General features: G+C 37.3%; 1 protein-coding gene across 1 annotated transcript; it reads left to right on the top strand.

Moving 5' to 3' along the window:
- The first annotated feature begins 329 nt into the window (after positions 1 to 329).
- On the top strand, positions 330 to 23,037 carry LOC131165044 (ATP synthase subunit O, mitochondrial). The gene is made up of 6 exons (XM_058122690.1): positions 330 to 722; positions 1,876 to 1,929; positions 4,294 to 4,537; positions 17,738 to 17,850; positions 22,274 to 22,360; positions 22,471 to 23,037. Exons 1-6 carry the CDS (start codon positions 600 to 602, stop codon positions 22,588 to 22,590), a joined length of 741 nt encoding a protein of 246 aa, XP_057978673.1. The 5' UTR covers positions 330 to 599; the 3' UTR covers positions 22,591 to 23,037.
- The last annotated feature ends 1,389 nt before the right edge of the window (positions 23,038 to 24,426 follow it).

Raw genomic sequence — 24,426 nt, 5'->3', positions numbered from 1 at the left:
AATATTTTCCCGTCTCTTGCACTGTATATATACCGACCTGCATTGTCTGTTCATGGAATGAAAAATGAATACATTTCAGTTTCTCCGATTTATCTTCCCTGTTGTAGTTATATCTGTTTTTTTTTTATTTCTTATCATTTGAAAACATTGGAAGTTATGTATGTAATGGAAAATTGTTTATATATACATGATTTGTAAGCTTTTTTATTGGTTGATCAAAGGCCCACATTGGGCTTGGACTGCACAATGAGAATCTAACCCTTTAATGTGGAATTCTCAACTTTATGCCGGAGAAAGTCTAAGAACAAGATTTGATTGAAAATATTGTTGTGTAACATTATTTTTTACGCCCCCAAGGCCCAGACCAACCAAAATCTTGGACCAAGCCCATGGATGCCCGAATCAGAGCTCGGCCCAATTCCGCTCTTGGACTTCGTCAATAAGCTTCGTTTTAGGCCCAGCCCGAACCCTCTTGTTATTCTACGTTTTACTACCGTTCCTTAATTTCACTTCTCTCTCTCTCTCTCTCTCTCTCTCTCTCTCTCTCTCTCTCATCTGAATCTGAAGTCACAGAAGGCACCCAACTTAGGGTTTCGTCAATGGCGACAATGGCCGGGCGTCTGAGATCAGGCCTTCCTTTTCTTACCAGGGTTTTGCGGTCCGATTCTCCCTCAACTGCTCAACAATCCCTATTGCGCCCTACATTTGCATCACGTTCTGAGGTATTGCATAGTTGATATGCGATTAATTTAAAGTTCATTCATTTTTTTTTTCGGAATAATCGTGCTAAATTGGACTTGTTTGATTCTACTGGAGCTGTTTGCAAAGCGATGTATGTGTTTAGTTCCCATTTGCAATGTGGACTTTATTGGTTGATATTTCTGGATTCATCTCTGCAATGCGATTTTATTTGATTGCTAACTGTGTAACTGTAATTAGAAATAATTACCTCTGTAATTTTTCATTTTCATGTTTTCTTCAATGCCGAGGAAATGAAAAAACAGAACATTTTAAATCTTAGGGCGAGTTTAGTGGTGTAAAGCGGTTTTCATTTTTCGTTTTCAGTTTTCTATATAATTTTTTTTTTTTTTTGATTTACAATTGTATATGAAACTTGGAGAGCATTTTTTAACTGTTTTTAAGTTCTCCATATAAATATTGAAAGCTGGAAAAAATAGCATGTACGTATTCTTTTGTAGAATTGGAAATGAAACACAGGAACTGTTCAATTGAACAAGCTCTTATATTTTTCTGTAATATTTCACTTCCCTCCATCACCCAACAGAAAAGGTAAAAAAAAAGAAGAGCAAATTTTGACTGAATTGAGCTAAATAATTTAGTGGATTCAGTATTATGTATTTTTTTTTTCTTCTGGTGAAAATTGGATTTAAAGTGCTGAAAATTGAAAAATTTAATTGCTTTGCTTTTCTCTGAATCGCTTTTTAGTGATTGCCAGCATCTAAACATGCTCTTACAAATTCTGGAAGTGATAGATGTGCAGTATTTTCATCAGAAAACTCTTTAAACTTGCCCATAGAAAGAGCCTTCTCTTATTGTTTCTATTGGGCATTTGCAAGAAGTTGTTGAGTTGCGTAGACTTAGCAGTAGTGTGATGTTGTGCTAATTTTTTTTTCCCTGAAAGTGATGTTCTTGGAATTACATGTTTAGGAGCTTATACTTCAAATGAGCCAAACACTTACTTATCTTATGCAAAACTCTGCACCATGTAATATCTGTTGACTAAAATTTTGCTGATGATTTATAACTCTAATGCCTTTTTTTGCATGGAGGCTGTGCAGATTTTGATTAAGTAACCAGATTTTTTAGCTTTATTTTGGCATATGTCGTCATTTGTTGACCATTTTGTTCTTGCAGTTCTTGAGGAATTATGCTACCCCATCCGGGCCCAAGATAGAGAAGAAAATTAAGGTAAATGGAATCTGTGACTATTGTCATGTTATGGGATTTATTTCATTCATTCCTCTCTTGAATAAGACTGGAAGAAAGGCCAAAATTATATAGTATAATAAGCATGCTTGTGGAGAATCCTTACTCCCCCACTCCACCCCCATCGTCCAAAAAAAAAAAAAAAAGGGAAAAAGAAAGGAAAAATGTCTGCTTACTAAGAGTCAGTTTTTTTTTGGATGTTTTTAGAGCATTTTCCTTTATTTATTTATTTATTTTATTTATTTTATTTATTTTATTTATTTTTTGATTTTTATACTTTAATGCTGACCTTTTTTATGGTTTTTTTCTTGCAAAGATTTTCAATCATGCTCATAAAATTGATAATCATGCCAGTGAGCTTTCTACCGTTAAGATTAACATAAACTCAGTAATTCTTTTACTAGTAGACCGGTAGTATTATTATAAAGATTTGCCATACCGAAATTTTACTTTTTTTGTGGTACAATTATAAGTCACATTTCTTCTAGTTTGCTACTTGGTTTCTGTGCGTGCATTTCCATTCAGTTGTACCAGTCTTATACAACATTTGACCCATTTTCCCAAACTTCCCTTTGTTGCTCTCCTACTGCACACTTCCCTTCATTGTTGGAATCCTTGGTGCTTACTTCCAAATCCCATTTGTTTGGGTGACTGCCGTCTGGGACTTTTTATTTTTAGGAGAGTGGGCATTGTGGGATTTGATACATGTGCTTACTACATTCAAACCATGGAATCCTTTTATTAATAAATTTAAGGGGGAGATTTGGGATTTTGCTTCCTTGCGATATGGTCTAGGTGAGATCGTTTTGTCCATATTGAGGCTTAAAACCCATCATATTTTTAATGATGAGGCTCTAACCTTAGGTGTAGGTAGGTTAGCTTAGGTGGATGAGCATTGCACCTCATAAGACTCCCAGATTCCCTATGCTATTCAATGCAGGTCCGTGTAACACTCTTCCCCACCCAAACGCATGTTGCCTTTTGGCAAAGTCAGATTATCCTTCTCACCTCCACTTTGCATGCTTGTCCTTTTTGGATGCTTGGTATGGATCACTGACTGCTCGGAATGGTATTGGATAAAAGCCTCAAGTTGGCTTTAATATTATTTTATCTTGCTAATGGGCTCTAGCCCAGAAGAGCTGCTTGTTTGTTGGAGGTAACCCTTCCCCCCCCCCCCCCCCTTTCAAGTTGTTACAAGCCCCAAGGAACTACCCTCCTCATTCAATGTGGACTCTGATCATGGACTCAACGAAAATTATGTGGGAGGTTTGTTACTCAGTGAGAGAAATAAACCCTGATGGGAAGGTTATAGAGTTCAGGGAAGGTTTGTTGAAATGTAGAGGTAACCATCTTTAACTTTGACCAATGTGTATTTGCCAGCTGGACTTTGAGGTTGTATTTTTTCATGAAGTTGCAGCTCAAAATATTTCTAGATTGGATCTAAGTGGATAGCATTTTAATTCTGTGGGAGTTTTTGGTCTGAGAAAGTTATAGCTTAGGAGGTAAAATTTTGGAAGGGAAAAGAAGTTGTATGGTGATTGCCCAATTGAACTGGTACTAACCTGCTGTTTAATATATTTCACTTTGATACCAAGTGTGTAGTAATTCAACCTCAGTGCTTCAGACAAGCAAAGAGAAGTGTGTTTTAAGGGCAGTCTCTACCTGGTGTAATCTTTGATTTTTGTGACACCCTTTAGGGTGGTTGATTTTTTGAAACTTGGGCCGGCATCCACTTAATGCCCTTTTTATTAAATTCCCTTTATTTATAAAAAAAATTTGTATCATTTTGGTATCAAGGTGTCAACTAGTTTTTAATTTTGAATCAAGGTTGAAATTTGCGGCATATTCATGCGGACTAAGAAGTTGTGACTTGCAAGAACACACTACAAAATTAAAATTCGATGTCATTTTCTAGCAAAGTAGGAAAGGAAGTAAGAGGATGAGGGAATAAGGGATTTATCTGGAATTGAGTCTCGTTTCTGCTCATTGTATTTTTTTTTATTTTTCTTGCTTTTCTTGAATACCATAATGTTTTCAATTTGGCATTGAAAAAGTTTTGATGCTTGCACGTTTTTAGTCATTTGAAATTTTGAGCATCATTCGTAACAGATGTAATCGTATGTACAGTGTGTCTGCACCCACACCCCACCGCGCCTGTATTAAAAAAAAACCATGGCTTCTTAACTAAAATACATGTCTATGCATGTTCACTAAATATCACAAATATGGATTGATTTTGTAATATATATTGCTTGGTCATTAGTGTATTTCTTACTCAGATATTTTTATTTGATCTATACCTATGAGTTTCATTCTTATTTTATTGTCATTTTCATGACATTTCAGGTGCCTCTAGTATTGTTTGGGGGCTCTGGAAATTACGCCTCTGCATTGTACCTTGCTGCAGTGAAAGCTAATGCATTGGACACGGTTGAGTCTGAGATTCTTGACATTGTTGAGGCTTCAAAGAAAAGCATTACTTTTTTCCAATTCATGAAGGACCCGTCAGTACCTAGTCGTACAAGAGTAAAGGCTATGCAGGAAATCTCTTCTGAAGCAAAATTTTCTGATGTTACAACGAACTTTCTGGGTATGTAGAAACTTACTGAAGCATGGTTTTCTGATGTTACTGAGAACTTTTCCAGGTATGCAGAGACTTAGGGCCTGTTTAGTTGTGGAAAAAAATATTTACTTTCTATTTTTATTTTTTACATAATTACAAAAATGCTACCTTGTTTTCTGATTTTTCAATATTTGTATTGGAAATTTGAAAAAACAATAAAATGATGTTTTCCAACTTTCCTATACAAGTTCTTGAAAAGTGGAAAATAATGCGGCATTTTTGTAATTATTTTGAAAACTGAAAATGAAATCTATTTTCCACAGCCAAACATGCACTTAAAGTTTTATTTTGTTGGGTAACTTAAGAAGTTATGCTTAGAAATTTGAATGTAAAATAATTCTTTTAAGACGTCCAATAGATTAATAGATGGCTGTTCCAGTGGAACATCCTCATAACTATTCCATAGCTGCAGGCATTTATGTGCAGTGTATTGGGTCCTTTCACACAGATACTGCAGATAAGTTGACCAGGTTGTTTCATATTTTGTTGTTAGAAGAATGGGTTGCTTCATAATAGTTTGGCATGATTGCCTTTTCTCCACTTTTAGAAACAGGAAGAGCTAAGTGATTTCTGATTTTTTCTGGTCTTCTGGGTACTTTGGAACTGTGAGGAGGATAAGCAGAAGTGTTTTGTTAGTAAAGTGATTAACTATTAAATAATAAAAGTCGGGGAGGTTGTCAAGTTATTATTTGTAATGATGTTTTTCTAAGTTTGTTGAATCATTTTATTATTATTATAAGAGGGTCAGCTCTACCAAAAGAGTAACAATTGTGCGGTTATCTCGTTTACTTATGTTAACATTGTTCTCTTGGGTCTCTCCTCTCTCTTATTTCATTTTTCTAACACAAGTAACGTGGTATTTTTGAAGCATTCAACTATTCGCAATTACTGTTTATTGCGACTGTTCATGCACTTTTCCTAGGTAATGCTCATTGCTGCCATTTACACACTGTACAGCTGTATTGCTCACCAGCACTGTTCATTGATCTCTCTTCTTATAACACAGGATTAATGCCTTAATCTCTAATCCTCCTCAGGTTCTGCTGTTGTTTTCCTTCCTCTTTTTCTTTAAATCTTGTTTCCCTTCACTAGGAGTGGGAGGATATAAGTTGTAGATAGAGGGCAGTCACTTTCTTTTCTTCTTTTTTGTTTGCAGTGTGGCAATCTAATGATTGCTTGCTGGCTTTGTCAGTTTGTGTGTTATAAATGACTTTTCTGCTTGATTTGGAAACATATTGTCACAAATAGACTCTGCAGTGTTTTGTGTGATATAAATGACTCTTTCTGCATAATGTAGAAAGACTTTTGGAGAGTTTGTTTCCTACTCTGCTTGGCGACTCGTGTGAAAAGTAAAGTTATGGTTTATCAAAACTCTACTGCTCAAGTTACTTTCCAGCCTCCCGAAACTGATTTCATCGGTTTGCAAATGACGTCCATAATGTTGAATGGCAGGATCTATATTGTTTGCACCCAAGCTTTGAAGGTGTTTTCTGTTTTTGGAGCTAGAGTGGAGTCAGAATTCTTGATGATGATCCAATGTTTCTAGGTTTTGAAAGGTCAAAGGTACAAGACTTGGCTTTGGGATTGCTGTCTAATCATGAATTGGTTGTGGAGTAGCATGGAGGTGCTGGTGTCCTAAAAATTATGTTCTTTAACATTGTAAAGCAGATACAGGGTGCTGTTTGCGAATCATATTCACAGGAGAAAAATGTTTCAAGATTATATTGGTTGCATTGAAGATCTTAAGTGCCAACTTGAGGAGTTTAAATAAAGGGTGTCCCTGGGCTACAAGGCTCCGCACTTTGCGAGGTTAGGAGGAGTTTCTATATGCTAAATTATGGTCTAGTTTTCTAGGCACTTACAGTAGTCTCAGGTCAAAGATGTTGTCCCGTGAGACTGTATCTTCTTTGCCATTTTCATTGACACCACTCCCAAGGGCTTGATGGATATGTCTGCCACTACCCTGTTGTCTACCCAGGTGGTAAAGAATGTGGTGCATCATATGGTCATAATACAGGGCCACAATCAAGGGGAGGTCAATGTTGCGTGCGTGACACTAGTCGCCATTGTACTTAATGTGGTTTTAATAGTTATGTCTGATAGATGCTGGGATAAATTTGCGAAATCAGCTTGGCCTTTTACCATTGATGTGATGCTGGTGGTATTTCTTACGTGGAGTACTTGAAGCTGTTGAGACAAAAGCAAGGATTAGGCTAAACACCTACCCCCATATCCACTGCTACAACTGCTTGAGCTCATATAGATACAGTTGCCTTTTTTTGCCTCCAAGACTCTCAACATTTTTCCAATTGGGTAATTGATTTTGTTGCATCCAACCATGACTGGTCAATTGTCTTGTTCCCCAATTTGTGTAATACCTATTATTCTTATTTTCTTAAATTTAAATTTTTTGGCCAAAGTTTTGGTCGAAATTGCTGATTTTTCAGGAGAGTTTGAAATGAAATCAAGTTTCAGGTTTTTTTTTTTTTTGGCAATATTTTTCAGCTGGAATTTAGGAAATTTAAGATAAAAGTGAAAAGGTGCATAATCTGCTTTTTTTTTTTTTTGGTTTCTAAATTATTCACTATCGTTTACTGTAATATTTCCCAATTCATGCTAATGGGGTGATTGCTAAAATTATGAGCTCCATTTTCATCACAGTAGTTCCTAAGGAGGACCACTTGTAAGGGTTAGTGGTTTCAGACCCATTAGTTTGGTTATGAGTGTATAAAATCATTTAGTACTGGCTGATAGGGTTAAGGAGGTGATGGGGGCGGCTTTTGTTTGGGGGTAGATATATTTTCAATGCTGTCCTTGTGGCCAATGAGGTTGTGGAGGGTGTTAGGAGGAGGAAGAAAAGAGTTCAATTTTTAAGCTGGATTTTGAAAAGGCCTATGATAGGATTAGTTGGGGCTTTTGGGATAAGGTTTTTGAAAGGAAAGTGTTTGGAGCTTAATTGGTTTGTTTGAATTGGAATTTGGAGGTAATCTTTCTTTTGCCTCTTTTCCTGTTGCCTTCTTGTGGAGAGTTATAAACGCCTTCGAACATAAATGCCATAATGGCTCTCTGCCCTGATGTGTGTGTTATGTATTGAGGGATCATGTTTATTTTTTTCTTCACTGTTCCTTGGCTCAGTGCTTATGTAAGTAAGCCCCCCCCCCCCCCCCCCCTTTTTTTTTGTTGGGAGAGATTTGGATTTGTTCAGAGTCCTCGTTGGATTCTGTGATGACTGATTTCGTTGACTTTGGGAAGCAAAAGAAGGCGAAGGTTTTTGTGGTGTTATGCAGTCTTTGCAGTTATATGGGCAATTTGGTTGCAGAGAAAGGCTCAGATATTTTTTGGGACCATGCTTCGTACAGAGATTTGATTTAGGATAGGATTGAATTTTTGGGTGCATTGTGGTGTTCACTACCAGATGTTTTTTAGTGTAGCTTTCTGAGATATTTGGCGCAATTGGTGGGCTCTTTTAGCTTAGTTTACTTTATAGCTTCTATTTTGTTTTCCTTTTGTTCCTCTTTGCAATTCCTTATTAGTGAATTTCTTCTTTTTTTATCTGACTGAATTCCCAAAGTTTCATTCATAGCTTCTATATTTATTGAAAGTTTCCAATTCTTCAATGTATTTCTATATTGGAATCAAAATTTCCATTAAGACTTTTGAAATTTTCATTTGAAAGCAAAACCTTAGTCTTCGATTATTCTTGGTAATGATACAATGCTATAACCTCTTGCGTTTAGGGAGAGGGTGTTGTTTCTTCTATTCCTTTTTATTTCATTATATTTTTGTTAAATGCTCCCCATTTTTCTGTTAATTTGTCTTTGATCAGTTAACTGTGTCCCTTTGTTGCTCTGCTAGACTGTTTTCGTATTGCAAGTGTTTTCCAGTATTGTGTGTTGGATGGTCTTTTCTACTTAGTTAGTCCTCCAAGCGGACCAGTTGCACTTCATTCTTGTGCCCCTTTGTAGTGTCATGCACATTTTGGTCATCCATTTCTTTCAAAGCTGCATTAGTTAATTTAGTTTATACCTTCTGTTCCTTCAATTTTGTGTATTTTGATTGAGGCTTGTGAGTTGGGTAAACATCGCCACTCCCTATTCACTCCTTGTGCCAATAAGCCAAGTCCTCAAGTGTTTTCCTTAGTCCAATCTTGATATATTGGCCCATGACATGTCTCTAGTATCTTAGATTTCCTATATGCATGTATTCAAATCATCCAGTGGAATAAAAATCAAATTGATAAGTCCATCTGTGTGTTTAGATCTGATTATGCTCTTGAATATATGCACGGTGGTTTATGTATTCTTCATCAAACATTACATTGATGTGCTTTACTATAACATGTGCCTGAGCAAGAACTGACATCACCTAGATATTGTCTGCACAACGATGATACACATGCAGGCCCCCATAGTTTTTTTTAGGCTGATATTTTCCTGCTGTGTTAATAAAATGTGATCCTTCAGCCTTTAGAGGGCACTATAACTACCAATTCTTATTTCTTTACTGTTATTTCATGTTTTTCCACATATGTGTGTGTTGCATTTATTTAGAATTTATCTTTTGGGCTACATAAACTATTCCCATGAGTTACGGAGTGCCCTTTTTCTTGGGAGATACTACTTTACTGTGAAGGGAGTGTTATGATCCTTTCACAGTACCAATTAGTACACTGTCAGTGATGATGTCGTCTTTTTCGAAAACATACCATACTATTCTTCTGGGTTGATCTACAATTGCTCTAAATTTGTTATTTACTGCTTCTGATTTTTCCATGCCACTTCCGATTGCCATGGATACCACTCTCCTTCCCTGTGTCTTCTACCTGCAATCCTCCTAGTGATACATCTCCTAAGCCCATATGGTTTTATTAGTAGCAATAGAAAACATCAGAGATGGTATCCTCATTAGCTTCATCTTGTAACATCTTCCTCCTGCTCTGTGTACTTCGACCTGATCTTCCCATTGCTTTCCACAAGTCAAAATGCAGTTGGACACAATATGCTCTCACCATTTTGTTTTTTTAATAAATTCTGCAAATGGTTCACCTACTTATGGATCCTTTGCTATTGCCTAATCTTCAATTATCATCCCTGATTCTTACAAGGAAGCCTTGAATCACTCTTTCTAATTAGAACTATGGGAAGAAAAAATAGGAACTTTGTGTTGCCATGGTACCTGGGAATTGGTCGATTTGCCTCTTGAAGAGGTGATTGGATGTTTTCCATTCTTACTTTTTACACAAAGTAGAGGCTCAAAGCTAGACTTGTGTTCAAGGGATACACTCAAACTTCTGGTGCCAAATACTCTGAAACATTTGCCCAAGTTGCTTGGTTACACTTGGTTAGAGCTTTAATCTTCATTTTTTGCAAATATGCATTGGCTTCCCTACCAACTTGATGTGAAGAATTCCTTTTTGTATGGTAACTTGGAGGACCCTGCTTATATGGAGAAACCACCTGGGTTTGGGGGAGGATGCTGGGGAAGTTTGTAGATAGAAAAATCTGTTTATTGGTTACAATAGCCGCTGCACGGAGTGCATGCTATGTCACACTCTGACCATTTTGTATTTTTGCTAATATGTGACTGTAACTAGTTGTTTTGATCATGGATTAAAATTTGGAAAATTTGAGGGTCCCCTATAACTAGTTGATTGTAAAGGTAAGGTTGTCGCCGTGTGATCTGGAGGTCACGGGTTAGAGGCGTGGAAACAGCCTCTTGCAAAAATGCAAGGTAAGGCTGTGTACTATAGACCCATTGTGGTCCACCCCTTCCCTGGACCTTGCATATGCGGTAGCTTTGTGCTACGGGCTGTCCTTTTTTTGAGGGTCTCAATTTACAGAGAAATTTTGATTTTAATTTAAAGATCAACAGAAATTTATAGCAAGTTATGGAAATTATGAAGCAAGTGCTGGGGAAAATATTAAATTACATGTTCGGGAATAACTTTGAACCAGAATGAAATTCCCCAAGTTTTATTTTTATTATTTTTTTGGTTACGGCTTGATGCACATTGTTGGTCCACAACCTAGCAACTTAAGCTTTTAGGTAAATTGGTAATTCAGCATGGTATCAGAGCTATGGTTGCCAAGAGGTCTCGGGTTCTGGTCTTGTTGCTTGTGTTCATCTTGTGGCTGCGAATTTATTTTCTTCCTTTAGGGCAGATGGTCGTTCTAAAGACTCTTCAGCAGTTTATTCTTGCAAAGCCTTTTTTGAGTACTCGATTAATGCTACTACTTCCTTTGGACTCTAGAATTATTTGGAAGGCCAAAGTTCCCTCAGAGAGCAAGGCTTTTATTTGGCTGTTCTTAATAGAGCTACACCAACAATCTGTTGCAGAGTAGGAGATCGTCAATGGCAATTTCTTCTGATATCTGTGCTCAGACTTGATAGTTTGGAAACAGCATCTTATTTTTTCGTGCAGTGCTTGTTTGTTTGCTTGGAATATAGGGAACAAGATTTTTGGTCTTTTGGTAGAAAATTCAATTTGTCTGGAGTTGATGAAGAATTTGGTAGCCACTTCATTTATCAGTTTGGGTAAAAGGAAGGATGATTTGTGCGAATTTTTGCAGTTTTGTGGAGTCTATAGCTTGAAAGGGATGCTCGTATATTTATAGGTAAAAAGCTGAATTTATCTTTGTTATGGGAGAAGATACATTATTTTGCCTTGCATTGGTGCTCGTTGCTTGTTTTAAAGGAGTGAGATTTTTGATGTCCAAACTTCAGAGGGATTGGTTGGCTTTGTTAGCCTGATTGTGGCGTTTTGGTTTATTATTTTTGTTGTATTTTGTGTTTTTTGTTTTTCTTTCTTTTGTTGAGGTGGATTTCTTGTTCTCCTTCTTGTAAATTCCTCCTCTAATGAGTTCATCTTCTTTTTCTGTAAAAAAATCTTATTTCTTGTAATGGATGTTATTGTTTGTTTGTTTATTTCTTCATGTTCAATTGGACTGCATGTGCAGGGAGTGTTAAAGCTTCACATACATTGTTAGTCCACAGCGTAATAGCTTAAGGTAAAGTAAAGTACTGAAGTGGTAATCGTAAGAGTGTTGAAAATCAGACTGGACTGGCTGGTCCGACCTGGCTGGACTGGAACCATTTCTGGGTAAGGTGTTAAAACCAGAATTGAAGCAGCCAGGATCAACTTGACTCATTTATAGTTTCCTGCCATTCTTTGTTGACATTCTCACTTGTTCTGCATATTTTTGAGAGAGTCCCTGGTCTTAGAATTAATTTGGGGAAGACTGGTGCTGGATGATTAATGTTAGTCTTGAGAGGGTTTTGGAGCTGACCTCCCTAGCTGGGTGTCATTTTCAATAATGGCCTTTGATCTATTTAGGAGGTCCTTTGAGTGGTAAGCTTCGGTCGTTAGCCTTTTGGGATCTGGTGGTGCTCCAAGGTAGCAAAGTGGTTGGATGGTTGGGGGAAGGAATTTTACTCTCTTTCGGGGTTAGAATTACTCTTATTAAGACCATTCTTTCCACTAATCTGATGTACCTTTTTTTTCAGATCTTTTTTAGGATCCTGGGAGCGGCAGCTCAAAAGTTAGAGGGCATAAGGAGGGATTTCTTTGGTCAAGTGTAGGGGATAGGAGAGATCATTTGGTTCGGTGGGAGTTGGAGTGTAGATCAAAGATGGAAGGTGGTTGGGTCTTGGTAATTGGATGTCTGAAAATGCTTCTCCGCTGGCTAAATGGGTTGTGGATACTTCCTTTGGAGGTGAATTTTCTCTTTGGCACATAGTAAATTAATAGCAAATATGTGTTATGAAATAACAGGTGGGATGCTAATTTGGGGTGTCAGAAGCTCTTTTGGATTGGAGATTCATTTCTCAGCTTTATCCTTCTTTTCTTTCTTCTTAACTTCAATTGGGGAGAGCTAACTGTATTAGGTTTTGGGAAGCATTTTTCCCCCTTTTTTTTGTGGGTGGGGGTGTGTGAGGGGGCAGCATTATTTTCTTCCTTCACTCGGTTATATCGTCTTCTTCCCATCATAATGATGTGATTTCCTCTTTTCTCATTCTTGAGAGGGACTATCTTTCTTATGATTTTCTCATTTTAAAAGGAATTAGAATGATAGAGAGGTGGAATAGCTCTCTATACTCATTTTATTGTAGGATCACCATATGAACTAGGAGTGATGGTAGAATATGGTGTTTGGATTCTTGGGAGGATTATTCTTGTAAATATTTTTCTCATTTTACTGGAAGATCACCATCTCCACTAGGAGTGATGGTAGAATTTGTTGTTTGGATTCTTCGGAGGATTATTCTTGTACATCTTTCTTTTCTCATGTTACTATGATTGATGTTATCTTTCCTCTCTAACGGGTATTTGGGAGGCCAAAGTTGGCTCTAAGATGAAAGCATTTGTTTGACTGGTGGTCTTTAATAGTAGTGTTAGCTCGAACAATCTGCAGCAGAGTATGGAGCCTTCTAAAGCTCTGTTGTCATATGTGTGTCTCATGTGTGGAAATAGTTCAGAGGATGTGTCTCACTTGTCTCTATTCATTGTTGTTTCGCTTGCAACTTGTGGGCTACTCTTTTTGGGGTGCATGGAGAAATGTGGGTCTGTCAAATTTCAGTCGAAGACCTTTTGAATATTTTTTCCCTGGTTTTGGAAAAAGGTAAGGATGCTAAAAGGTTGTGGAGATGCGTTCTTTGTGATGTGTTCTGGGGAATTTTTCTGGAAAAGAATGCTGGAATATTTTCAGGGAAGAGGTCATCAGTGGGATTTCTGTGGGACTGGATTCGATACTTGGCTTCTCTTTAGCCTTAAAGTGCAGGCAGTTTTAAGGGATCCTGTTTTCAAGATGTCATCAAAGACTGGAGTGCTTTATTAAGCTGATGTATTTTTATTTTCTTTCTTTTAGTTGAGGACTTAACGTTCTCCTTTTTGTGTATTTTTCTTATTCATCATTTTAATAATTTTTTAAGAAAAAATGTTTTGATTGTTTATGTTGCTGAATTTGTTATTTTTAATGATGATGTGAATGGACTTGAAGATGTGAAACTGTATCTAAAGAAACATTTCAAATTGAGGAGAATTTAGAAGGGCTTTGTTATTTTCTTGGCATTGAAGTACAAGTAAAGGAGTTCTCCTATCACTGAGAAAGTACCTGACAGATTAATTCCTGGAGGCTGGCATGTGCAGGACTAAGGGAAAGGGAAGTCTTTGTATTTTGTTTTTTGTTTTTTTTCGTTTTTGGGTGTGTGCATGTGTGTGTTATGCTGGAGGTGGTTGTGATTGTTGTAGTGGACCTAGTGGTGACAATGGTGGCATTTTGTTGTGGGAGTGATTGTCTTAGTGAGCAATGGATGTTGTTTTGCCTCTGGACTTCTATTTTTATATTTAAAAAATATGTTTCTACATGAGCTTTCCTTTTTTCTTTTTTCATTTTATTCTGAATGAAGGGTCCACAGTCCCAGTTTACGAGATTTTTTTAAGTGTCTCGTACTTTGACCTAACTCTTCAAGTAAAAAAGTAGGACCTGCCTCCATTTTTGCTTTTGGTCACTTGTATGCTGTATACATGAACTTAGGGTTGAGGTTTTCAGAACTACAGGTGCTATATATTGCATATTTTTATTGTGACATGGCAGGTGTAGGCTTGCAGCCTATCAGCTTCATCTAAAACTTGGTAATTTGGATATCTTAGGGAAACTGAAGGGGACAGGGGTTTGTTTTCCCTTTGATTTATTACTAAAATATCTGCTTATTTTTCCTTTTGATGAATCCAAGAAGTAAACTTATTGCTAAAATATAAATCAAGTAAAGCAACTAAATAGATATAAAGGAAAGTAGAGAACGAACCATTGCAATTTTTTGGTGGTTGAGCAAGCTCTGCCTACGTCTACTCCCCAAGTTCCCCTTGGAATTTAATATTTAGAAGTTCACTTCCAAGTTGGGAGATGAGGAACCAAACTTTCTCCAAGCTTGCAATCTTGAGTAGACCAATTCAAGACGAGGCTTGAGTTGATGATATACAACCAATGTGTTAAAAGGCGAAGGCGTAAGGTGAGGCGTTTTAACCCTCAAAAGACGAAGGTGTAAGCCTTGAGGGGTTGGGGCGTAAGCCTTTGGAGAATTTGTTTTTTAGATACAAATTTGTTAAATAAATTATATATATTTAAAATAAAGTAAAAATTAAGAAAATCACAAATATATTGTAAAAAGGAAAAACTAGATGCACATTGCAAAATACTTATTGGACATTCAAAAATTGCTAACTTGAATACATGACATAAATCATGACAAGAGATAGCTATACCATCACAGAGTTCAAACTATTTTCATGATGTAAGATACAACTCTTAAGTTATTTTGGAAAGGTTGAGGTTCAAGAGTTTTAAACTCATATTATGACATTCCTTTTATACAAACATGTAGTTAAAATTTTCTAACCAATTCTAACTTGAGAATCACGCACCCAAAATGCGTAAGCCCCAACTAAAAAGGTACAAAAGGCGTGCTTTTTGTAAAAATGTGTAAGCTTAAGCATGAAATGCGTTAGCCTTTTTGAAATTTAATATTTTAGATTGAGCCTCAAGGCGAGTCTCGATTGAGCCTTTTAAAACACTATTACTATTGCTCACATCCCAAGACAGCAATTTCAAGATGAATTGGATATAAAAAAAAAAAAAGTTAAGATGGGTCACAATCTTGAAGGCATGCCTTGGAGTTCACAACCAAGACAGGAGCTACAAAAACTTGAGATTCTTTAGTGAGCCTTTTTGATGAACATCATCCCATGTTTATGTACGGAAGCCTTTTGATGAACAACATCATCCGATGTACTAGGGACATGATTTTAGTTGTTTTTTACTGTCAAAAGTCAACTCAAAGGCATATTGTGGGTAATGGGAGTCATGGAGTTAGCATTATTCTTTCAAGAATAAGCTTTATATTTCTTTCAAAATCTTGACCCAATGATAATCTCAGAAATTAGTTTATAGTCTAGGAGATGTCACTTGATATCCAAATAGGATAAAGTATGTTTCCAAAATTTATCATTTCTTTTGACTTGAAACGTCAGTGTTTCATGGGTGGTGACTTTTTTGGCCACCTCCTATGTCTTTTGTTTAGTATTAAAAAAAATGTTAAAGCAATATAATTTGGGAGTAATGCAAGTTTTCTATTCCATTCAGGATTCGTAGTATTAACTTGTGGTGCAGAATTTCCCTTGCATGTTCAATTTTGAATCTGGAAAAAATTATCTTGCAAATATATATTTTTGTATCCTGGACTATTTCTAGTTTTGTCCATGTTTTGTAAAGGGCAATCAGGATGAAAAGAATTGGGGCGCCAATTTGAATTTGTGTGATTCTGGCTCTACATGATATTTTGGAATGATGTTCCACCCGAGGAATTGGATTCTTGAAGTGGGTTGCGAATGGCATTCCATTTCCAAATGTCTGTTCAATATGCCTAGATTCCTATGTGAATATATTGCCATGAAACGCCGTCCATCAATTTATTTCCTGATTGTTCTAGTTTGGTTCTTATAGTATTGATCACATGTAGGGCTGTACTTGGTTCTTTTTGGTTTGGTTTTACTCAAAATCGAACACTGAACCAAAACATATCGGTTTTTAAAATTGAAAACTGTTACCGAACCGTAAACCAACGGTTCGGTTTAAAAAAAACCCGTTCTTTGATCCGGGATTTTTAACTGAACTGGATCTCACCACAATAATACCACCACTCAAGGCCCACTTTAAATTATTGAATGGGCTTTTCTTAAAAAGAGCCAAGCAGGAGTTTAATCATGTGAAGAACCTGGAGAGAGCAGGCATGCTTTTATAAGTGGAGAAGATCCCCACAAAGTGCATGCCAACCGATGTGGACGTGGGCATCAAGCCATTGTCAAAAGAAACTTCACTCAATTCTCTGCTCTGTTTTCAAGTTCTTTGAAATTTCTTGCAGAAACTCCATCAATGGGGGAAATTATAGGCTGCAATTATAGGTTGTAGCAAGTAATGCCTTACAGAGGCAGCAATCAGCTAGCTTTTAGTCCACATAACTACCATTTACGCAAAACCCTTCAGCCCCATTGTCTTGAACATTCGATACCTTCATGGCTGCGGTGTTGATCACTGACGACGTGCCCAGAATCATGCAATTAACAAGAGTTGATCCAAATTCAGCACTTCATTTCAACAAAACCCCATTGTCAATGCCCAATTCTCTGTTCAGAAGTTCGATTTGGAGGAAGCAGATTTCGTTGAAGTTCTTCAAAACTTGAGTTGGCAAATGGTGGGTCACCCCGCCTTGATCCAATTCTTCATCGTCACTGCCGTGAGCACCACCACCCACGACAAGCACCGACGATGAGGACCGCGAGCGCTTGGGACCTAAGAATTAGCTGAGTGCCTAGAGGGGTTTAACGATACCACCTAAAATGAGATGAAATATGCTTGAGAAAGGGACACAATGGGCATCATCGTAGGCAGATGCAGTGGAGGCAGCGTCATTGTTGGATATGAGGCAGTTGACGCTGACGAGGACTTGCTCGATCTACGGGATGAGGCTGTGGAACCTTCGTGAGATTTCTTACAAAGGCGAGGAGAAGAATTTCTCCATTGAGGAGATTTCTTCCATGGTGCAGCGGTGCTTACCAAGATGGACATCCTTGTCCCACATTGGTAATACATGGGACAAAAGCCCTTACCCTCATGTTTAAAATTCTTCCATCTCCTTCCTTAGTTAAATATGTGTGTATATTATCATAAATTATAATTTAATAAATAATTGAGGTATAAGTTGGGTATAATTTAATAACTAATTGAGGTATAATTTAAGAGTAATAAATTGGGTAAATTTTTTTTAGATAAATATATAGTTCGGTTTTTCTATGTAACTGAAACTGAAATCGAAACTGAAAATTGGTTTTTTAAAATTAGAAAATCAAAACAGAACACCGAAACCGAAAAACTGTACTGAAATGTTAATTGTTTTGGTTTCGGTCTGATTTTTGAATTTTTGGTAATTTTTGTACACCCCTAATTGCGTGCTTTTTTTTGTTGATTTCGTACCAATTTGTTGCTGCTTGGTTTTTTATGTTAATTTTTCACTCCTGTCTTATTTTGACTTCCTTTTATTTTGCGTAAGGCAACAGAAGTTTCTGTAAAATTAGCAGGATTATTTCTAGTAATATCTTTGTTCCATTTGTTGCAGCTGTTTTGGCAGAGAAAGGGAGGCTAAAATTCTTAGAAAGTATAGCAAAGAGATTTGTGGAGTTGACCATGGCACATAAGGGAATTGTGCAAGCTATTGTGACAACTGTCATTGTAAGTTCTACAATCCCCACTCCCACCCAAACACACACAAGCAACAATGTTAGTGCATTTTAGAATTTACACTCTGAAGCTTACCAGGAATTTACACCAGTCCACTTTGTATTTAGTGCACCTCTTATGCACATGAAAGGGATCATGATAGAAAAATATATTTTTTAATGATTCCATCTCAACAACTCATGTTATGATACATAGAAAGCATAAAAACTAATTACAGGTTTACAACTATATGAAGATTGGGTTGTTACAGTCGTGGAGTTTTCCAAAACCTTTTAAGGAAAATTCATGGCAACCACACAGGTGTCCAGTCTCTGTCTGTCTGTGAGACTTATCTGCATTTGTTTTTCCAAAACCTATCAGTATTTGATTTGTTGCGACTCTTAGAAAATGAAATTGGAAGACACATAGTGGGTGCATGGGGCACACGCACCTAAAGATTTTTTGTCGTGGGACGGTGGGAGTGTGTGCTGCAGTGCCCTAGGCAATTTCAACCAAGTGTTGCGCATTGACTGATGTCTTTAAAGGTGATTGCGTAAGGTTTTTTATCCTTAACAAGGTAAACCTTGTGGTTTTGAGGCATAAGCATTTTGGCCATTTGATATATTTATTTTGAAATATTTATAAAACATATTATCCAAGACATGGTATAAAATTTGAGATTTAAGATGAGGGAAGGGATTTTTACTTCTCTGGTGGTGAAAACATTGGATTAAGGTCTTGTTGATGATGGCACAATGGATTTGTAGTTGCCATGTCCTTAGCTTTGTTAGGTTGGAGCTCTTGTTTGGGGCAGGAAATTTGGGAGGTTTTGCTATCAGGTGGCAGTTAGATATATTGGTAGGGCTAAGTTTCTGTGTGTGAGATTTGAGTTTGAATTGTTAAGGGCTATAAATGTATGTTCCTGGGGCTTCAAATGGTGATCAATGGGAGTGTTTTGTTGAAGCCTTAAGATCCATCATGGCTTTGGTGGAGCTGCAGAAGCCTGGTTTTCAAAATGGAGGGCCATTTGATTGTTGGTGTTGAGAATGAAACAATATGGGGTCAGGGATTGGTCAGTTGGAAGCCTTGAAGTGGCTATTATGGTTGTGGTGTGGTAGTGTACAGTGATGGCCCTGCGATGGTTGGAAAGTGTGTAGGGTTACTGGAAGGGCTGAGAAACTAGGGGATGATCTTGGGGGGTTTTGGGCCTGTGGCTTATTCAACTGGCCTTTGGAATTGGTCTGGAGTTATTAATATTGTGTTAGACCTGGGCAAAATCATGAGTAAAATGGAGCCTGGTTGTTGCAAAAACATAAGTAAAATAGATCTTGATAGGGGCAATTGATTGGTTTGAGTCTTGATTGGTTTTATAGTTCTCAGGCCCAGCATATGCTTTAATGTTCAGGCCCAGATTATTTCCTGTTTGTTCCAGAATTTTTTTCAGACAGGAGCAATTGAGCAGGGTTCAGGTTGTTAGGTAGCCTTAGGCCAAGGTTACTGTGGTTCTATATTATGAGGGGACCAAAATCAAGACTATGGACTGTGTCAGCCAAAAATTTAAACCAGTTAGATTGCGAGAGCACTGAAGATGGTGGTTGGAATCTAGATTTTTATATTTAGGGATTTTCAGCAACCAGAGCCTGCATTAAGGCACAATGGTGGTTGTTGGAATTTCAACAAGAAGATTTTACAGAAAATGAATCTCAACAACAATAGTAACATATACAAATGGAGGGGTGTCATCAAAGAATTGTTTTTTTATCTGAATGGATGGTTCCGTCAGGGAAAGGAGGAAATTCAAGGTCACATCAAGGTAGCTCTGGTTTTGGTGCTGCTGGGAAGAATCAGCGGAATCTTTTTAAGCATGACTTCAGGATGCTGTTGGGGTTTTAGAAAAGGGTTCCCCGTGCATTATTGGTTTCAAAATGTAATGATTCTGATTTGGGTGAGGCTGCTCTGATGAGGGTATTTGAGATGCCTAAAATATTTTTCAGAAGGCAGACAATAATCTGGAATGGCTTAAGAAAGTTTCTCAAGAGAAATGGTGTTGGGATTTGATTCAGTGAGTGATTCTGGGAATAGAATTATGAAGGCATGGCGTGGTTTGAAGGGAAATATAGGGAGGTGAGTCAGAGGATGAGAGTTCGATAGTGTATTTTGGGTATGATGATGGTTTATTTTTGGATGAAGTTAAGTATATTATGGCTATCATTTGGATTTTCTTTGGGTGATCTTTCTCATCTGTTGGAGATTCCTATTATGGATTTGGAAGGGGTTCCCATTTCACCTATGATGGATTTAGTTTAGACTAGGCTTGTTGTCAAGGTAGCTGATATTTTATTAGAGGGGATGGCTCCCATTTATCCAGAGCAGGATATAAATGAAGATGACAATGAGGCTAAAGATTCCACAACTAAACAAGACCTAGCATGTGCTAACCTTTTTGTGCCATTAATATTTAATTAGCAATACAAAAGTATGAACCTTTAAGAATAAAGTACTGAAATGGGCATGTTTTTACTCTTTTGAAACAATAGTACTTAACTTGAATGATGTGAACCTACCCTGCGAACAATGTATAGTAGGTGTATAAAATTATCCACTGTCAGTCAGACTAGCAAAAAAATAGGAAGTCAGTCGTCTAGGCTATTCATTCTTAATTGTTTGAAACGTTTCTGGATTTGAAGTTGAGGAACACTCTTTGGTGATCCGTAGCACCTTTTTATTTTTTGTTTTTCTGTGTGCTGCTTAGTTCGGGCTTTAGTTATCGTTCCATTCCTGCACCATGCTCCTTTTTGGCTTCACTATATTTGGCCATTAGGCAGTAAGCCTTCATATACATTTTTCATATGCATGGGATTGCCCCATTTGTATGTTTTTAATGAATTTTATTGTTTATTGAAAAAATAATTTAATTTATTAGATTATTTTCTTGATAGGAAAAGGAAGAAATTACAGTAATGGCACCAAGGGGGTGGAACCCATGGGCAAGAGAGCAGAAACTTCAAAGAAATAGAACCTACAAAATCTACTGTAGCAAGTACACTGACAAAATGCTACCCTTTAAACCAAACAATTAAGTTTTGAGCCATCTGTCCTTTACATCTAGAGAAGCTTCAATTCTTTTAAAAGCCCTTTACTTCTTTCCCTCAAGACAATCCCAAAAATGTCCTGAGGGATCAACTCCAAGATCTTTCTTCTGTATATCCACCTCAATCCTTTTCAAGCCCACAATTCTTCCAAGGCAGTGTCAGCTGCTTCCCTGAAGATCCCCTCAAATGCCAGGCACTGTCTAAAATCTTCCTTGAGAACTTACAGTTGATCAGAAGATGCTGGGCTCAACCTTGTTTTGTTTTTTGCATTGACCCTTTCCTGAGGAGCTTTTAAAGCCAAAAAACAACTTCCCCACCACCCCACACCCCCCCCACCCCCCCCGCGGAATTGGTCTTCCAAGAAGAATTCCATGGAAATTGTACCTAGCTTCCTCTGACTTGTTAGTGTTGATGATTCAAAAAAAGAAGAAGAAGATTTAACGTGAAAAACATTCATTCTTTGAACCTTTCTGACTCACTTCCTTCTAATCCCTGCCCTGTTAGAATTATCCAATACATGCACGTCAAAAAACTAGTAAAAATTCTCCAGTTCCCAATATTGGGCTCTTCTCACGAAGGGAGCATCTCACATAGGACATTATCTGGGAAGGACTCATCAAAGCATTGCTTCTCTGGCTAATAAGAAAATATCAAAAATTTGTTCTTTAAAGACATCACAAATTTAGTCACTAACAACACCCTTCGAATATTTTCCTTCTCTACCATAAATCTCCAAAATCCAATGAAGCCCTGTTGAAATTAAGAATGCACTCCCACTAAGTGACTGTTTCACCATCCGCCATCACATCAAGAATGCTCTATTTTGATTATACTCCTCTTTCAACTTGCTAACTTTTTGTTTCCCTTCCTTTAATCTTGGCCCCAAATCCATTTCCCCTTAAATTTAGGTCCAAAAGAGTCAAATCAGCTAAAAAGGTGCACTTCTACCTTGCACTAAAAAGTTCCATTCCACTCCTCTAGGGGGATAAGCTCCTTCCCAAATTCACCTTCCAACCTGGCACTGCCTCAAAAGACGAACAAAATATGAATCTCAAATCAAGAATTTCCATCAAATATACCTTGATTGGCGAAATATCAGATTCTTATAAGAGCACACAAAATGATGCCAACGAAACTAGAATATGATATTTCAACATGCCTTGTTTGTAAGGACCTTTTTGGGAACTTAATTGAAAAGCCACTTGAGCTATATTCCTTTATATTCCTTCAACTTGTTTGGATGTTTTACCGGTGGTCAAGCTAGTTTATTTGAAGTTGATTTTTGGTTATTCTTTCAGATTGCTTTAGTTTTTATTTATTTGGCCTTCTTTTTATTTTACCAGCCCCTTCCGCCTGAAGAGGAGAAAGAAATTAAGGAGACACTGCAGGATATTATTGGACACGGGAAGAATGTCAAGCTTGAACAGAAGGTGACTATTGCAACTGCATCACCTATGGATCTTAGTATAATGCTAGCCACTAAATTATTGTTTTTCTTTTTAAGTGGAAGATAATTTGATTGCCCCTTGTATTTTGCCAGATTGATCCTAGTATTCTTGGTGGGATTGTGGTGGAATTTGGGCAGAAGGTGTTTGACATGTCCATAAAGACTAGGGCACAGCAAATGGAGAGATTCCTGCGAGAGCCTGCTAACCTCTAAATGGTGTAGCACCCTCTCCAGTTCCCCTCGTCCAGGTTACTTCAGCATCAATTGTGATCAATGCTCCAAGGAAGAAAAGTAGCTTTTATTTTCTTTTTATATTTTCTGTTTTCTTGTTTGGCTTGGGTTGCTCGTGCCCGCCCCTCCTCTTTGTATAATGGATTCCATCCATTTGCAAATAAAAGCTACCTTTTGTGCCCATACACAAAGGATCCTGAAAAAAAACCTCTGCTTTTTCTGCATGGGTTTTCCATCAGCACTTCTAAAATAGCATTCGAGATAAGAGGGGTACAGTTTTATTGTAATGATTGATGCTGATGAAGTCCAGCGTAACAATTTTATTGTCCCTCTGGTTGCTTTTCTTTTCTTGTTAACAAAGGAGCATGTTGCTTGACCAAGAGTGATAAGGTTCTTCCCATAGCTGTAATAAAAAGGGCTTTTAGAATATTATTTGGATTATCTTATTTTTAGTTCAGCTTTTCAACAATCCATGTGGAAACTGAGATACGAGAACTGTTGCATTTACGTCGTGTTTATTTGGAGCAAAAGAGGCAAGAACAATGGCAGGTGGTAAGGGTGCATGGAGTTTCCTCTCCCCCCCCCCCCCCCTCTCTTATTTGATAGGGTGGATAGAAAATTAAGCGAGGAAAGAAAATGGATGAAAATTGGCTTTTTGTACTCTTTAAAAATTTTATTGTATCATTTTTAATTTTGAGGGAAGAGTGCTGCTCCTCCCCCACCTTGTGCATTCCTTGCACCATCTCCTTCCCTCGCGGTCCATGATGGAATGACAATGTGGAATAGGGGATGATGGAAATTTGTGGGTCTTGCGAAAAACAGTAGTAGCCCATTTATTCCTTAGGCTATGGGTCCTGCAATTTGTACTCAAACTAATGCCTTCCAATGCATTTAAGCATATGAGCATGGAAATGAATCCTCAGCGTTTTGTGGGTAATTGGAATTTTGGAGTCCCCATGGTATCTCTAGAATCGTTCTAGAGCTTAACAAGAGTGGCAATTTTGAGAGTGGGATTTTATTTATTTATTTATTTATTTGCGAGCAGTCCATTATTGAAGCGTTAATTAGATAAATTTTTACCATAATGCTGGCGCATCATAATGAAGGAGAATGCGAATGATTCTTTGATAGACTTGAACAATGATTTATCGAGAAAAAGGTGGGTAGAAGAACAAGAAATGCTCATTGGGGGGATGGAAAGAGAGGAGCCTTTTTAGGTTAATGAAGACACGCTTTGATGCGGTATAGCTTTCAACCCCACAATTGCGTTTGTCCTTATTAATTATGTTTGAGATTATCCACATAGAGCTCTCATGTGGTTGAGCTTATTAATGTCGGGGGTTTATGTTTTCTTCTAAATTGGCAGCTTCTATCATTGCCCGCCTTGAATTTTACACTTTTTCTCCCCTTTAATTAGTAGTGTTCAATGCATTTGGTCTGCCAACTGATTATCTTTCATTTCATCCTTATTTTTAATTTTTAATTTTTTAAAAATTTGACCCTCACTGATCACATGACAGTGTAATGTGCTTGTTAAAAAAATAAGTAAAAAAAATCAAACTTGTGAGTTATGGGATAAAACTATTGAATTGTGATCCCAAGAGCCTCTATCTTTGCAAACTAAGAACTAGAGAAGCAAACTCGTAGTGATGTTCAAATCCTTTCATAGTTTTGAAAGTACAATGAAGGTATTTCGTAGGATTTAAAACTTATCCGTTTAAGTCGTGTTGGTTTATTTTCACACCAATGGGATGTGTTTGCAAGAAAATGTGGGTTTCAATCACAAAACACCAAGAAATTCTGGAGGAGATCATGTGA

The sequence above is a fragment of the Malania oleifera genome, chromosome 9 (assembly GCF_029873635.1).
Source record: "Malania oleifera isolate guangnan ecotype guangnan chromosome 9, ASM2987363v1, whole genome shotgun sequence".
In the NCBI taxonomy this organism is placed as follows: Eukaryota; Viridiplantae; Streptophyta; class Magnoliopsida; order Santalales; family Ximeniaceae; genus Malania; species Malania oleifera.
Note: the sequence above shows the minus strand (reverse complement) of the source record. Positions and strands in the feature narration are given on the sequence as shown.

Bases quoted from the DNA above. Each gene is read 5' to 3' on its own strand.
- LOC131165044 (XM_058122690.1), top strand. From the start codon at position 600: ATGGCGACAATGGCCGGGCGTCTGAGATCAGGCCTTCCTTTTCTTACC. The intron at 1,930-4,293 runs GTAAATGGAATC...ATGACATTTCAG, and splicing joins AGATAGAGAAGAAAATTAAG to GTGCCTCTAGTATTGTTTGG. The intron at 17,851-22,273 runs GTAAGTTCTACA...TTATTTTACCAG, and splicing joins CTATTGTGACAACTGTCATT to CCCCTTCCGCCTGAAGAGGA.